General features: G+C 42.7%; 1 protein-coding gene across 3 annotated transcripts in view; it reads left to right on the forward strand.

The window, feature by feature from the left end:
- LOC142403824 (single-stranded DNA-binding protein 2-like) overlaps positions 1 to 14617 on the forward strand; it is a 231851-nt gene that overhangs the window by 34819 nt on the left and 182415 nt on the right. For all 3 annotated transcript variants that reach the window (XM_075490122.1, XM_075490124.1, XM_075490125.1), the window contains one exon: positions 9665 to 9737. In XM_075490122.1, coding sequence (XP_075346237.1) covers positions 9665 to 9737 — 73 coding nt within the window. Of the gene's footprint in view, positions 1 to 9664; positions 9738 to 14617 lie in introns of those variants that run through there.

Below are 14617 nucleotides of genomic sequence, written 5' to 3' on the forward strand. Positions count from 1 at the left end.
CCCCACAAAAAGAATTTCTGAGGTTAAGTGTATGGGTAAACTTTAAAAAACCACATTATTTCTAATAGCATCAAAGTAAAAGGGCACTTACTAGGTTACAACTGGTTTTAGCACTTGAAGCAGTATATACAAATGAAGACAGTATATACAATCAAGGGGAGACCAAAATTAATGAGGGATAGTTTCAGGATGTCTTCCAAGCAATCAGGTAGAATAGAGAATAGGCGTGAAAGTACCTCCCCAGAATCATGCTACTGGAAGGCTTTTCCTCTCTGTAAAACCAGAATAAATGAAGAGGAGGATCAGCTAATTCCTTTTGTACCATAAGCCTAATAGAAGGCACTGAGTCCATTGGTTATTATAACACTGGGTATAAGCCCCAAATAGTTAAATATGTACAGGGATAACATTTTTTTGCAATCTACAAAGAGAGGAAGAAATAAGTGGTTATGGATAATGTCAAATACGTATGTTTTTATGTTGCCTGTGTTTGTAGGGTTGTGATAGGAGCTCTCCGAAGAAGCAGTGCATGTATTTGAACAAACATTTAGTATCACTTTTGGGACATACTGTTTCCTCATACCAATGTTTGTTTTTTGTTTAATACCCAAGTGTTTCTCAGAAAACCAATCACATTGTTGATAGGATAGAGAGTACTAACATTAACATAGATGATATTTTGAGCTGGAAAAAACCAGTAGACTGGTATGATTAGAGGCACTTGAAAAGAGCAGTCTGCTAGCCTCAAGCTAAGCAAACAAAAACGTAAATTATGTGTAGATGAAACAGCATGCCTGGGAGAGCTAATGCACGAAGGTGTGTGTACAGAAAAATAACTGTAAAGTTGAGGCCATCATTAATGTACCTGCCTAAGCAAATGAAAAAGCATAAGCAAATTCTTGGGTATAGCTCGAGTTTGATGCTGCATCTAAACAAATTGATCTTCCGACAGTACAAAGAAGCTGAGTAGAGACAGGCACAGGTGACTCTACTATGTTGACTTTGTGCAGCATAGCACTGCTACATCCAGCACAGCCCTTATTATTTCTTATCCCAGTCTTCTGTTATCACGGATAATTGAGAGTTGACTGAATCACCTTAATCTCAGGTACTAGGAAAATTATTAAAGTTTGGACCAGATGATCTTTTGAGGTCCCTTCCAATCTGGGCTATTCTATGATTCTATGATTGTCAGTATGATAAAATAGGGAAGAAAGGATGGTTTGGCCATGGCATACATGACTGTTGAAAATAAGAAACTTTGTAAAAAGTTGTTTACCCTTGTTAGTTGAAACTGACCAACACCAGCTTGCTGTAAAGAGCTTCAGAGCAGTTTTAAATCTACTGAAGTGATGGGTTTGAGAAAGTTTGTTTGAGAAACTTCAAACTTGAAATGGTTTTTAGCTGTTGTATTATATTTTAAATATAGGCTCAATGCTACTCTCTTACTTTAGAGAATGAGATTTATATTTTAGATATTAAATCTGTGAGATTCCTAGGAATCTCAGGATTTGAAATGGAGTCTATATGACTTTTTTTAAACAAAAGAAAAAAATATTGCTTCTCTGTATGGGTCAGAATAGTGATTTTGGAATATTGCAAGTCTCCTTAAACACAGAAAGGAACATTAGGATCTTTTCTATGGAACTACTTTTAAATGTTGCTCAGCTGCTTCACTCTTCTTCACACAAACTAAAAATTATCTATGGATATTGATTTATTAGTTTTCATTGTGATTTTTAAATTATTGTTTAATATTAAATATTTTATGGGTAGTATGTTGTATGCAGAACTTTCCATACACGATTAGCTTAAAAAATGAAGTCTATTAACAATACAGAAATGCTAGATTTATTTCTGCGATACTCAGATCTGGAACATTACAACTATATACATAATTTTTTCTATATCCAACATCAGCTGTTAACAGCATAATGGCTATTGCCGGCAAAGGAGGTGCTAACATCTAGGAAATAAGCTGATATATTTCTGTGATTGCACTAATTCTCTGTCATAGACTTTGTGAAAGAGTATACTACCTGGAATGTGGATTGACATGCTGCCAAATTTGGGGAGCTTGAGGCTTTCACTCTACCACATTGATTTTATTACCTTCTGGATAATGGTTATATACAACTATACCTTCAGTTAAAACATATATATTTTTTTTTAGGTATGTGTATTAGGTGTATGTGGTAAGGTTTTGGGGTGGGGGGGTGCTGCAGAGGTGGCCCCTGTGGGAGAAAGTCAGGGGCTGCCCTGTGCTGGACACAGCTGATTCCAGCTGGTTCTGCAGCAGACCCACTGCTGGCCAAAGCTGAGCCCATCAACTAAGACAGTGGTGCTTCTGTAAAAACATATTTAAGAAAGAGCAGAAAATGCTGGGCAGGCAGAGGAGGAGGGAAAAAAAAGAGTGAGGAATAACAGAGGGAGCACCAAGGTTGGAGGAGGAGGAGGTGCTCCATGGTGGAGCAGATATTCCCTGCAGCCCTTGGAGGACCCACACCAGAGCAGAGAAAAAGTGTAAGAAGAATGGAGTGGCAGAGAGAAACTGCTATGTACTGACTGTAAACCCCTGCTTTGCACTGCCTGTGGCCTCGCTGAAGGGACTGAGTGTAACCTGCAACGATTATAAGAGGGGGGAGGAGAGGAGTCTGGAGTGAAGCCTGGGAAAGGGGGTAGGAAAAGGGCTTTAATGTATGTCTTTTTGTTTCTCACTGCCACTATGTGTTTAAGTTATTTGTCTTGGAGGGGGGAATCCTAGCCTATGGCCTGTCTTTATCAAAAATTACTACAGACTTCACATAAGTGGTTGTGGTTTAGCCCCAGTTGGCAACTGAGCCCCACGCAGCTGCTCGCTCACCCTCCCCCCTGGTGGGATGGGGGAGAGAATCGGAAGAGCAAAAGTAAGAAAACTCGTGGCCTGAGATAAGAACAGTTTAATAACTGGAACACACACACACACACACAAAATAAAAAATTGTAATGAGAAGGGAAACAACAAGAGAGAGAGAGAGGAACAAAACCCAGGGGAAAAACCAGTGATACAACTGCTCACCACCCACCGACCGATGCCCAGCCAGTCCCCGAGCAGCGATCGCTGCCCCCCGGCCAACTCCCCCCAGTTTCTATACTGGGCATGAGGCCATATGGTATGGAATAGCCCTTGGGCCAGTTTGGATCAGCTGTCCTGGCTGTGTCCCCTCCCAGCTTCTTGGGCACCTGGCAGAGCAGGGGAAGCTGAAAAGTCCTTGACCAGTGTAAACACCGCTTAGCAACAACTAAAACATCAGCGTGTTCTCAACATTATTCTCATACTAAATCCAAACCACAGCACTGTACCAGCTACTAGGGAGAAAATTTACTCTTTTTTGCTAGTTGGTTTTTGCTAACCCTTTTTGCTAGTTGGTGGAGACATGGCTGTTATTTTGTTGATCACATCCATTGGGATCTGACGACGTCCTTCTTGCCATTTTAGTCCTAAAAACTGGATCTCCTGTGCAGGTCCCTTGACCTTACTTTGTTTTAAGGCAAAACCGGCTTTCAGGAGGATCTGGACTATTTTCTTCCCTTTCTCAAAAACTTCCTCTGCTGTATTGCCCCACACGATGATGTCATCAATGTATTGCAGATGTTCTGGAGCTTCGCCCTGTTCCAGTGCCGTCTGGATCAGTCCATGGCAAATGGTGGGGCTGTGTTTCCACCCCTGGGGCAGTCGATTCCAGGTGTGCTGGACGCCCCTCCAAGTGAAAGCAAACTGTGGCCTGCACTCTGCTGCCAAAGGGATTGAGAAGAACGCATTAGCGATATCACTTGTGGCATACCATTTGGCTGCTTTTGACTCCAGTTCGTATTGCAGTTCCAGCATGTCCGGCACGGCAGCACTCAGGGGCGGCGTGACTTCATTCAGGCCACGATAGTCTACTGTCAGTCTCCACTCTCCATTAGACTTTCTCACTGGCCATATAGGGCTGTTAAAAGGTGAACGAGGCTTGCTGATCACTCCTTGGCTCTCCAGTCGACGAATCAGCTCATGGATGGGAATCAGGGAGTCTCGGTTGGTGCGATATCGCCTCCGGTGCACTGCTGTGGTAGCAATTGGCACCTGTTGTTCTTCGACCCTCAGCAATCCCGCAACAGAGGGGTCCTCTGAGAGACCGGGTAAGGCAGACAGCTGTTTCGTTTCCTCCGTCTCCAAGGCAGCTATACCAAAAGCCCACCGGTACCCTTTTGGGTCCTTGAAATACCCTCTCCTGAGGTAGTCTATGCCAAGGATGCACGGAGCCTCTGGGCCAGTCACAATGGGGTGCTTTTGCCACTCATTCCCAGTTAGGCTCACTTTGGCCTCCAATACAGTCAGCTGTTGGGATCCCCCTGTCACTCCACAAATACAGATGGGTTCTGCCCCTATGTAGCTGGATGGCATTAGGGTACACTGTGCACCGGTGTCCACTAGAGCCTTATACTCCTGTGGGTCTGATGTGCCAGGCCATCGAATCCACACAGTCCAGTAAACCCGGTTGTCCCTTTCCTCCACCTGGCTGGAGGCAGGGCCCCCCTAATCCTGGTCATAGTATTCATTACCCATTTCTTGTATATACAAGTCAGGAGTTCCTTCATTAAAATCAGAAGTAAGATCAGCCCTTCTACTCTGTCTGGGGAACTGTCCACTGGAAACCGGAGCAGCAATTTTCCTGGAAGAACCCCCTTTGGTGATTGCTTTTCCTTGCAACTCACGTACCCGTGCCTCTAGGGTCAAGGTAGGTTTTCCATCCCACTTCCTCATGTCCTCTCCGTGGTCACGCAGGTAAAACCATAGGGTGCCCCGTGGTGTGTACCCTCTATATCCTCTCTCTTGAGCAGAAGAACGCTGACTCCTAATGGCTGAGATACTGGTCCGTACAGGTGGGGAGTAGGACCTATCCTCTTTGAGTCGCTGGACCTCCCAGGACAGTTTCTCCAAAGCTGAGACAAGGGAGGAAGAGATACTTTCTTCCTATTGCCGGAGCTGGCTAGCCGCTTCATCCACTGTTGGACCCTCTCCGTCTTTCCAGGTCAGTATTGCCAATGAGCTGGCACGTGACGCTGGTGCGCTCCATACCAACTGCTGCCACATGGGTCATGTGCACTGGACTTCATCTGGATCTGTGGGTAACCGCTCGTCATCCAGGTCACCATAAACCACCTCCAGCATGGCTAATTCCCTCAGGTACTGGATACCTTTCTCCATGGAGGTCCATTTCCCGGGGCGATATACAACATCTTCCTTGAAGGGATCTCTTTCCTTCATAGCTGACAGTAGTCGCCTCCAGAGGCTGCGGGCTGGTTCCCCTTTTCCAATCGCTTTGTCAATGCCCCCTTCCCTAGAAATGGATCCCAGCTGCTTGGCTTCCTTACCCTCTAATTCCAGGCTACTGGCCCTGCTATCCCAGCATCGGAGCAGCCAGGTGACAACGTGCTCGCCTGGGCGATGGCTGAAATCTTTTCGCATATCTCGCAGCTCACTCAGGGCTAGGGACTGGGTAGTTTCCCTCTCATCCACAAGTTCTTCCTCTTCCTCTCCCTGTGATGGCCCTGCTCTTTCATCTTCCCTTTCTAAACGAGCTGACTTTTGCTTCCAAGATTTCTTCTTATGTATAGGGGCGACTGATACTGACACGGTCTGGTTCCCTGATTGAACCACATTATCTTTTGCAGGGGGGCTGCAGTGACCACAGTGCCTGTCGCAGAGGGGGACTGGGGTGACTGCAGTGCCTGTCACAGAGTTGTCCGGAATAGCCACGGTGCCTGTCGCAGGAGGGACTGCAGTAGCCGCAGTGCCTGTCATTTTGTCACCAGATCCTTGAGGGTTCTGAATAGAGTTGAACAGGGCTCGGTAGGCAGGGGCCAGGCCCCAGCACATTGCAGGGATTTGTGTCTCCCTAGAATTGGCAGGGTGACGACATACTTTTTCCAAATATTCTACTAATTTTTCAGGATTCTGCACTTGTTCAGGGGTGAAGTTCCAAAACCCTGGAGGTGCCCAATAACTTAGGCATTTGCCCATGCTATCCCACACACCCTGCCACTCATAACTATCCGGCCTTGGGGCAGATCTCTGGATGATATTCTTAAATTGCTTACTAATCTTGGACAAAACAGAAACAGTATTCCCAAGCAATATCAATAGATGTATCTTAACTACCCAAGGATGTTCAAAATACTGAAAAGTTATTGTAAAGAAGGAGGAAACATCATAGAAGAAGGTAGCAAAGGTGTCATTCTGTATTTCCTCCATAAAAAACCTCTCAGAGGAAGAAGTATAAGTGCTAATTGTCTCCATTAGGTGGTACCCAATGTACAATAATGGCTTCAGTACTGCACTTAGATACCAAAATAAAGCCAAGGTCACTGTTTTAATAACAAATCTCACAGGCAAAACATCACCAATTAAAGCAGAGCACAGCAAACTGCAAAAACCAACACCGATCTTTAACATGTACGGCAAAAAAAATGAGCATGGCGCGGATCAGGTAAACCAGTATCGAGAACGGATGAATCAATATCGTGGCCCGCAACTACTAACAGATCTAAATTCCTTAATACGCTCTGGTTAATCTGTTATTATCTCAAACCCTTTGAGCCCCATGTTGGGCGTCAAAAAGGACTGTCGTGGTTTAGCCCCAGCCGGCAGCTAAGCACCACCCAGCCACTCGCTCACCCTCCCCCAGTGGGATGGGGGAGAGAATCGGAAGAGCAAAAGTAAGAAAACTCGTGGGCTGAGATAAGAACAGTTTAATAATAATAATAATAATAATAATAATAATAATAATAATAATAATAATAATAATAATAATAATATTGTAATGAGAAGGAAAACAACAAGAGAGCGAGAGAGGAACAAAACCCAAGGGAAAAAAAATACAGTGATATAACCGCTCACCACCCACTGACCAATGCCCAGCCAGTCCCTGAGCAGCGATCGCTGCCCCCCGGCCAACTCCCCCCAGTTTCTATACTGAGCATGACGCCATATGGTATGGAATAGCCCTTGGGCCAGTTTGGGGCAGCTGTCCTGGCTGTGCCCCCTCCCAGCTTCTTGTGCACCTGGAGAGCAGGGGAAGCTGAAAAGTCCTTGACCAGTGTAAACACCGCTTAGCGACAGCCAAAACATCAGCGTGTTCTCAACATTATTCTCATCCTAAATCCAAAGCACAGCACTGTACCAGCTGCTAGGAAGAAAATTAACTCTATCCCAGCCAAAACCAGGACATGCATTTATTTCTGAATTGAATTATAATGCTGTTAACTTCTTTAAAGACTTCCTGACAGAATAGTAAGTAGGATGGGCAAACAGTTTAGATTTAAGATGAACCAATCATATTTGTTTATGCTTTGCCTTCTGTCTCGCATCTGTTTGTAGAAGGTGGTCCTGGCTTTCCTGTCAGAGGAGTTATGCAGTTCCTTCGTTAGTGTGGTCCAAATCTTAATGTATCACATTTGAATCATCTTGGAAGCCTAAAATGTGACATATTTTATCTTTTTCTGAAATCTGTCTCCTCCCACCCTGTGCTTAAAAACCAAAGTTGTTTCACCATTTCATTTAATGGTTAGTATATTTAGACCAGGATGTAATAATGTATGTCAAATTGTGGGAGACTTTATAATTTAATTGCAGCTTAATTAGCACATTCCACATGCTTACATCAAATCTCTAGGGTTGTCTTTGTTGTTGTGTTAAAAAAATCTTGGTTGTTTTTAGATGCTGACCAATTAAAATGCATGCAGGGTAGTGATATTCAGTTATACTGGAACATTGTTGGCATGTGCTGTGTTTTGCAGATAGATTCCAGGAGTCCTTAGATGGTACTTTCAAATCTTTTATGATATTAAGGTATTGTGCTGTCGATTTGGGTATCATAGTGCAGTATTTGCTAAATCTTTTAATAGATGGCAGAATTATGAAGGTGGTGTATCTGCAATAAACACCTGGTTCTGGTGCTTTTTTGCTTTCCTTTGCGGGATAGAAAGGATATGATCACACAAATCCTTTTATCTGGATTGCAGGCTTCATGTTTTGATAAGAACAAAAAAAATGTGCATCTTGGAAGACAAATGAAATATTTTAAAGTGTTACTAGGTATATAAGTCATCTTGGTTATTAGAGTTCTTCCTCTGTCTTTTACATCTTTCTGATCTTAGATTTTGTCTATAACCATTTATTGCTTAAAAATTGAACCATAGTTCAACTGGAAAGTATTAAGTCAACAAGATTTGACTTTTCTTTTTTTTTAAAAATTTCCAGTTGTGCTTTTGAGATGAGAGGCTAAAATAAGTCATCCCCTCTCTCTTCACAGTACTTAGAAAAAGCATATCACTGTATCATCTCTGAGCTGTTAGGCATTTGAGCAATGAATGATACCATGCTCCATTAGAATAACTTAAGTGCTTTCTCCTTATCACACTGTTTGTATTTATTCATATGGCTTAATACAAACTAATAGACAACTGCTTTGTAAAATACTAGAATTAAAAAGTGGGTACGGTCCCTTTTAAGGTTCAAGCTAAAACCAATCATATGCTTAAATATTAAATAGCAGTATATCACAAAGTGCACTCATAGATTTTGCTTCTTAAAAACAGTTCGGCTAGCAGTTTTTTAAAAAGTGCAACCTCACTTTCTTTTCTTTCTTGGACTGAAATGTTTTATAGACAATTTCTAAGCATTATTATTAAATCATTATTTTAAACAGAGATGAAAATCTCAATAAATGAGATTTCATTTTGAAAGACTTGAAAAATGCAGACAGACAGGAACGTCTCTAGAGAATCAGTTGCAGAATAGGAAGTGCTACATGTTTAGTTTTTTAACTCAGATCTAGCCTATATTAATAGAAATTGTTGTTTCTTACTGCTTACCTGTTCTTGTTTTTTTTAAAAGGCATTCTCAGCCCAATTTCTAGTGGATATCCATTCAGGGTATAAGTCCCATTTTTGCAATGAGATCCTTGCACCAGGTCTATTGATTTACTTGGAGATGTGCCTGCCTGCTGAAGATCACTTTTTGTGAAGCTTCTTCTGGAACTGTGACAATAATTTGTAGCTGTGTTGTCATCAGAACTCAAAGATGCATGTCTGAATAAATCTAAAAATATGTTTATGCTCTGCTTAAGAGATGTGGTTATGCTACAGTAGTCGTGGATTCTGTAATTACTTTTCCTGATGCAGCTTGAAGTTTGCATGTTCTTTCAATAAACACAGACTATTGTTCACATGTGCTCACAGCTTGACACATTCTACATGTAAAAATTTTGATTTGGAAAAATAATCAGGGTTGCTGTATGAATATATTATATTTACAGTAAGCATGCTATAGTGAGCAAATAGGCAGCAGTAGGTCAGTTGTTAGCTAACTGGGCACCTGTCCAAATATCATTAAAATATTGACGTTAAACAATTTGGTTTTTTAATAATATTTAATTAACTACTATTTAAACACCTCTGCTCAGATTGACCTACATGTTCTAGTTTTAAAAGTTCAGTATAGATAATAGATTTGACATGCTTGGTGCATAATGGTTTCTGAAAGGAAACAGTGTGCAACACTGATTTCTGAAATCCTTTGTTTCTAAAAAGAGGAACAAACAAATGCACAATACTAAATATTGTCTTGTTTATTTTTCAGATTAGCACTGTACGTATATGAATATCTGCTCCATGTAGGAGCACAGAAATCAGCACAGACATTTTTATCAGAGGTATGTTTTCCCCATCTTTTTTTTTCTTCCATAACTTTCAAGCATGTGCAAGTGAAATAAATATGTCGGTTTAAAATAAAAAGCAGTGACAACCTTGAGTATCAGTTTACATTGATCAGCATAGATTTCTGATCCTGCAAAAGCCAGTTTGCTATGTCATTTTATATGCCTTAGTATAATTACTTTTTCTATGATTTGTTACTACACCAAGAAAGATTCCCCTATTTTCTCTAATAAATATGCACGTTAGAGAATGCATTGATGGTACTCCTTTATGATGATCTTCTAACTTATTGTTGATACCCCCAATTGTGAATAATGGAGCCATCCTAAATACACAGCAGTCAAGTATTTTACATCCTACTGTCATATACTTGCAGTTCTCATTCTCTTAAGCATTGCTAATCATATATAGTCTTACCATGCTTCTAACCACTTCTTTTCATGTGGTGAATCAATTATGACTATAACCATTTAGGTCCTGTTTCTTAAACACTTTTTAACTGCTAGTAGAATTTTTACTATTACACAATAGTTAGTATTTTTCATAGTCTTTTAAAGACTTATATATATCTTTTGAAGATTGAAGTAAATGATATGTCTTTAGCATTTTATATTTATTCTGGAATACAAAACCACCTGTGTACCAAACATATTGAAGTCTTTTCACAATATTGTTTTTAATAAATCTTTCTTTGATGAGAATATTTAAGATAATAATAACAACAACAACAACAACAACTGAGTAGTAAGCAGAAGTGAGAAAAAAAAAGGCAGAATGTTGTACTAGGACAATTTGCTGCTTCAAATTATAATTCTTGCATTAGGTTTACATGGCAAAGTTTTGGTAGTGGAGGAGCTGCAGGGGTGGCCTTTGTGAGAAGAGATCAGGAGCTGCCCCCATGTTGGACAGAGCCAGTTCCAGCTGGCTCCAAGACAGACCTGCCACTGGCCAAAGCTGAGCCCATCAGCGAAGCTGGTGGTGCCGCTGTGATAACATATTTAAGACAGGGGTGAAAATGCTGTGCAGCAGCTGTGAGAGAGGAGTGAGAAAAAAAATGTGAAACAACCCTGCAGACACCAAGGTCAGTGAAGAAGGAGGGGAAGGGGGTGCTCCAGGCACCAGAGCAGAGAGTCCCCTGCAGCCCTGTCATGGTTTAACCCCGGTAGGCAGCTAAGCCCCACCCAGCCGCTTGCTCACTCCCCCACAGAGGGGTGGGGGAGAGAATTGGAAGGGTAAAAGTGAGAAAACTCGTGGGTTGAGATAAAGACAGTTTAATAAGTAAAGCAAAAGCCGCGCACGCAAGCAAAGCAAAACAAGGAATTCCTTAACTGCTTCCCCTGGGCAGGCAGGTGATCAGCCATCTCCAGGAAAGCAGGGCTCCAGCATGCGTAATGGTGACTTGGGAAGACAACCGCCATCACTCTGAATGTCCCCCCTTCCTTCTTCTTCCCCAGCTTTTATATTGCTGAGCACGACATCATATGGTGTGGGATATCCCTTTGGTCGGTTGGGGTCAGCTGTCCTGGCTGCGTCCCCTCCCAGCTTCTTGTGCACCCCCAGCCTCCTCGCTGGTGGGGTGGGGTGAGGAGCAGCAAAGGCCTTGACTCTGTGTCAGCACTGCTCAGCAATAGCTAAAACATCTCTGTGTTATCAACACTGTTTTCAGCACAAATCCAAAACATAGCCCCATACCAGCTACTGTGAAGAAAATTAACTATCCCAGCCCAAACTGTACAAGCCTGTGGAGTAGACCATGGAAAAGCAGGTTGTCCCCCTACAGCCCATGGAGTACCATGCCAGAGCCTGTGGAGGACCCCATGCTGGAGCAGGTGGATGTGCCCTGAAGGAAGCTGCAGCCTGTGGAGAGCCCATGCTGGAGCAGGCTCCTGGCAGGAATTGTGGCCCATGGAGAGGAGCCCATGCTGGAGCAGTGTTTTCCTGAAGGACTGTACCCCATGGAAAAGACCCATGGTGGAGCAGTTTGTGAAGGACAATATCCTGTGGGAGGGAGCCCACACTGGAGCAGGGGAAAAGTGTGAGGAGGAAGGAGCAGAAGAGAGGAACTGTTATGAACTGACCATAACCCCCATTCCCCATCCCCCCTGTGCCACTCGGGGGGTGGGTGGAAGAGGTAGAAGAGTCAGGAACACAGGGGTGAAGTTGAGCCTGGGAAGAAGGGGGGGGTGGGGGGAAGGTAGTTTTAGTTTTGTCTTTGTTTCTCACCATCCCACTCTATTTTTAATTGGTAGTAAATTAAATTAATTTTCCCCAAGTTGTGTCTGTTTTGCCCATGATGGTAATTGGTAAGTGATCTCCCTGTCCTCATCTTGACCCACGAGCTTTTTCATCTCATTTTCTCCCCCTGTCCTGTTGAGGAGGGGAAGTGAGAGAGCGGCTTGTTAGGCATCTAGTAGCCAGCCAAGATTAACCCACCACACTCTTCCAAAAGATAATATAATTATATGCTAGTGATGATATTTTATAGAATCATAGAATCATAGAATGGTTTGGGTTGGAAGGGACCTTTAAAGGTCATCTAGTCCAACCCCCCTGCAATGCTCTGGATTTTGGAGGTGGGAGAGGGAAGGAAGAGAACAGGAGTCATGGAAAATTCACAGCTAGGTAAAAGGGGTAAAAATTGTGGTAGTATCAATTTATGTGTATATTAAAGTATGTTTTTGACAATTGTTTTTTCTCTTTAGTATAGCAATGTGAAAATAATAGAGAGTACAGTCTTGGCTTTTATGAAACAGCTGTCATAAATAATACACTGTGCAGGATTCATTTTGCTCATTTTGTTTTTAGGATATATTTGCAAAATGAGTAGTTGACAGTTTAACTTCTGTGACATTTGGATTTCAGGAAAATATTCAATATAGTATCTTGACATGTTTCTCTTAAAACTAATTAAAACTTGGACTATAGAGAAAATGTCAGACGTGAACTAATGCAATCTGAGAATATATCACAGCTTTGACTAGCCAAAGTATGATGAGTACGAGGTAGAGATAATTAGTAATGTATTGGATTGGTATGAGGTGTCTGTTAGGTTTCACACAGAGCTATGAGCTTGTTTATCCCATTCATTAGCAATGCAGAGGGGCAAAGACTATACTGGTAATGTTTGTAAATGGTTGTATGTTGGAACAAAAGGTGGTTATCACTAATACAGAGAAACTTGGAAAAAACCTGATATTTGGTCTGAAAGTCATAAAATGAGATTCAGATTGAGAAAACCGTACACTAATACAACTTGGAGGAAATACTCTAAGACACAAGTGTCCTGGTTTTGGCTGGGATAGAGTTACTTTTCTTCCTAGTAGCTAATACAGTGCTGTGCTTTGGATTTAGGATGAGAATAATGTTGATAACACGCTGATGTTTTGGCTGTTGCTAAGTGGTGTTTACACTGGTCAAGGACTTTTCAGCTTCCCCTGCTCTCCAGGTGCCCAAGAAGCTGGGAGGGGGCACAGCCAGGACAGCTGATCCAAACCAGCCCAAGGGCTATTCCATACCATATGGCCTCATGCTCAGTATAGAAACTGGGGGAGTTGGCCGGGGGGCAGCGATCGCTGCTCGGGGACTGGCTGGGCATCAGTCGGTGGGTGGTGAGGGGTTGTATCACTGGTTTTTTTCCTGGGTTTTGTTCTTCTCTCGCTCTCTTGTTGTTTGCCTTCTCATTACAGTTTGTTGTTGTTGTTGTTGTTGTTGTTGTTATTCCAATTATTAAGCTGTTCTTATCTCAACCCACGAGTTTTCTTACTTTTGCTCTTCCGATTCTCTCCCCCATCCCACCAGGGGGGAGGGTGAGCGAGCGGCTGGGTGGGGCTTAGCTGCCTGCTGGGGCTAAACCACAACAACAAGTCAAATGGCAAGTGGTAAACGCAGCACTTGTGGGCTGTAAACCACAAAATAATAGCTCTACCCCCCCCCCCATCCACCACCCCTCCCCATGTGAGTCAGCTGTAGTTGTTAGAAAATTATTATTGGCATACAGGATGAAAATGAGAGAAGAGCAGTTGAGAGAAGTCCAAAAAATCTTTTAGACAAATAATTTATGATATTATGAAAGTTATGATTTTCAAGCTGAAGCAAAGTTCGTGGAGACTACCCTTTAAAATCCGAATCTCCCAGCAGGCGAATCGGAGTTTCAGAGTGTTCCCGAAATCAAACTCAATAGCAACGGAGTTACTATTAAGCAGGCATCCTTTATTACAGCGCTGGGCAGCACTGGGGATTGCTCCACCATAAGTGCTCCGACAAACAAGTGTCGTGGTTTAGCCCCAGCCGGCAACTAAGCACCACGCAGCCGCTCGCTCGGTTAATGTAACGGTTACTTGGGAAGACAAACGCCATCACTCCAAATGTCCCCCCTTCCTTCTTCTTCCCCAGCTTTATATACTGAGCATGACGTCATGTGGTATGGAATAGCCCTTTGGTCAGTTTGGATCAACAATCCTGGCTGTGCCCCCTCCCAGCTTCTTCTGCACCTGGCAGAGCAGGGGAAGCTGAAAAGTCCTTGACTAGTACAGCAACAACTAAAACATCCCTGTGTTATCAACACTGTCTTCAGCACAAATCCAAAATGTAGCCCCACACCAGCCACTATAAAGAAAATTAACTCTATCTCAGCTGAAACCAGGACAACAAGCAAGATCGCAGAGATTATATATTGCAAAATCATACATATTCATAAGATTAATTTATATAAACATGAGATTTCTTGGAACTCATTAATATATGTAAGTGTCTCTGACGCATGCGTACTTAAGTCCTTAGGTGGTCGTTAGGGATCCTCTGGTGGTCGTTGGAGGAAGTCGGTAGTCTTCATCACTCTGACCGCTGACTGAACTTTGTCTTGACGCATGCTCAGTCC

Source organism: Mycteria americana, unplaced genomic scaffold (assembly GCF_035582795.1).
Source record: "Mycteria americana isolate JAX WOST 10 ecotype Jacksonville Zoo and Gardens unplaced genomic scaffold, USCA_MyAme_1.0 Scaffold_44, whole genome shotgun sequence".
NCBI lineage: Eukaryota > Metazoa > Chordata > Aves > Ciconiiformes > Ciconiidae > Mycteria > Mycteria americana.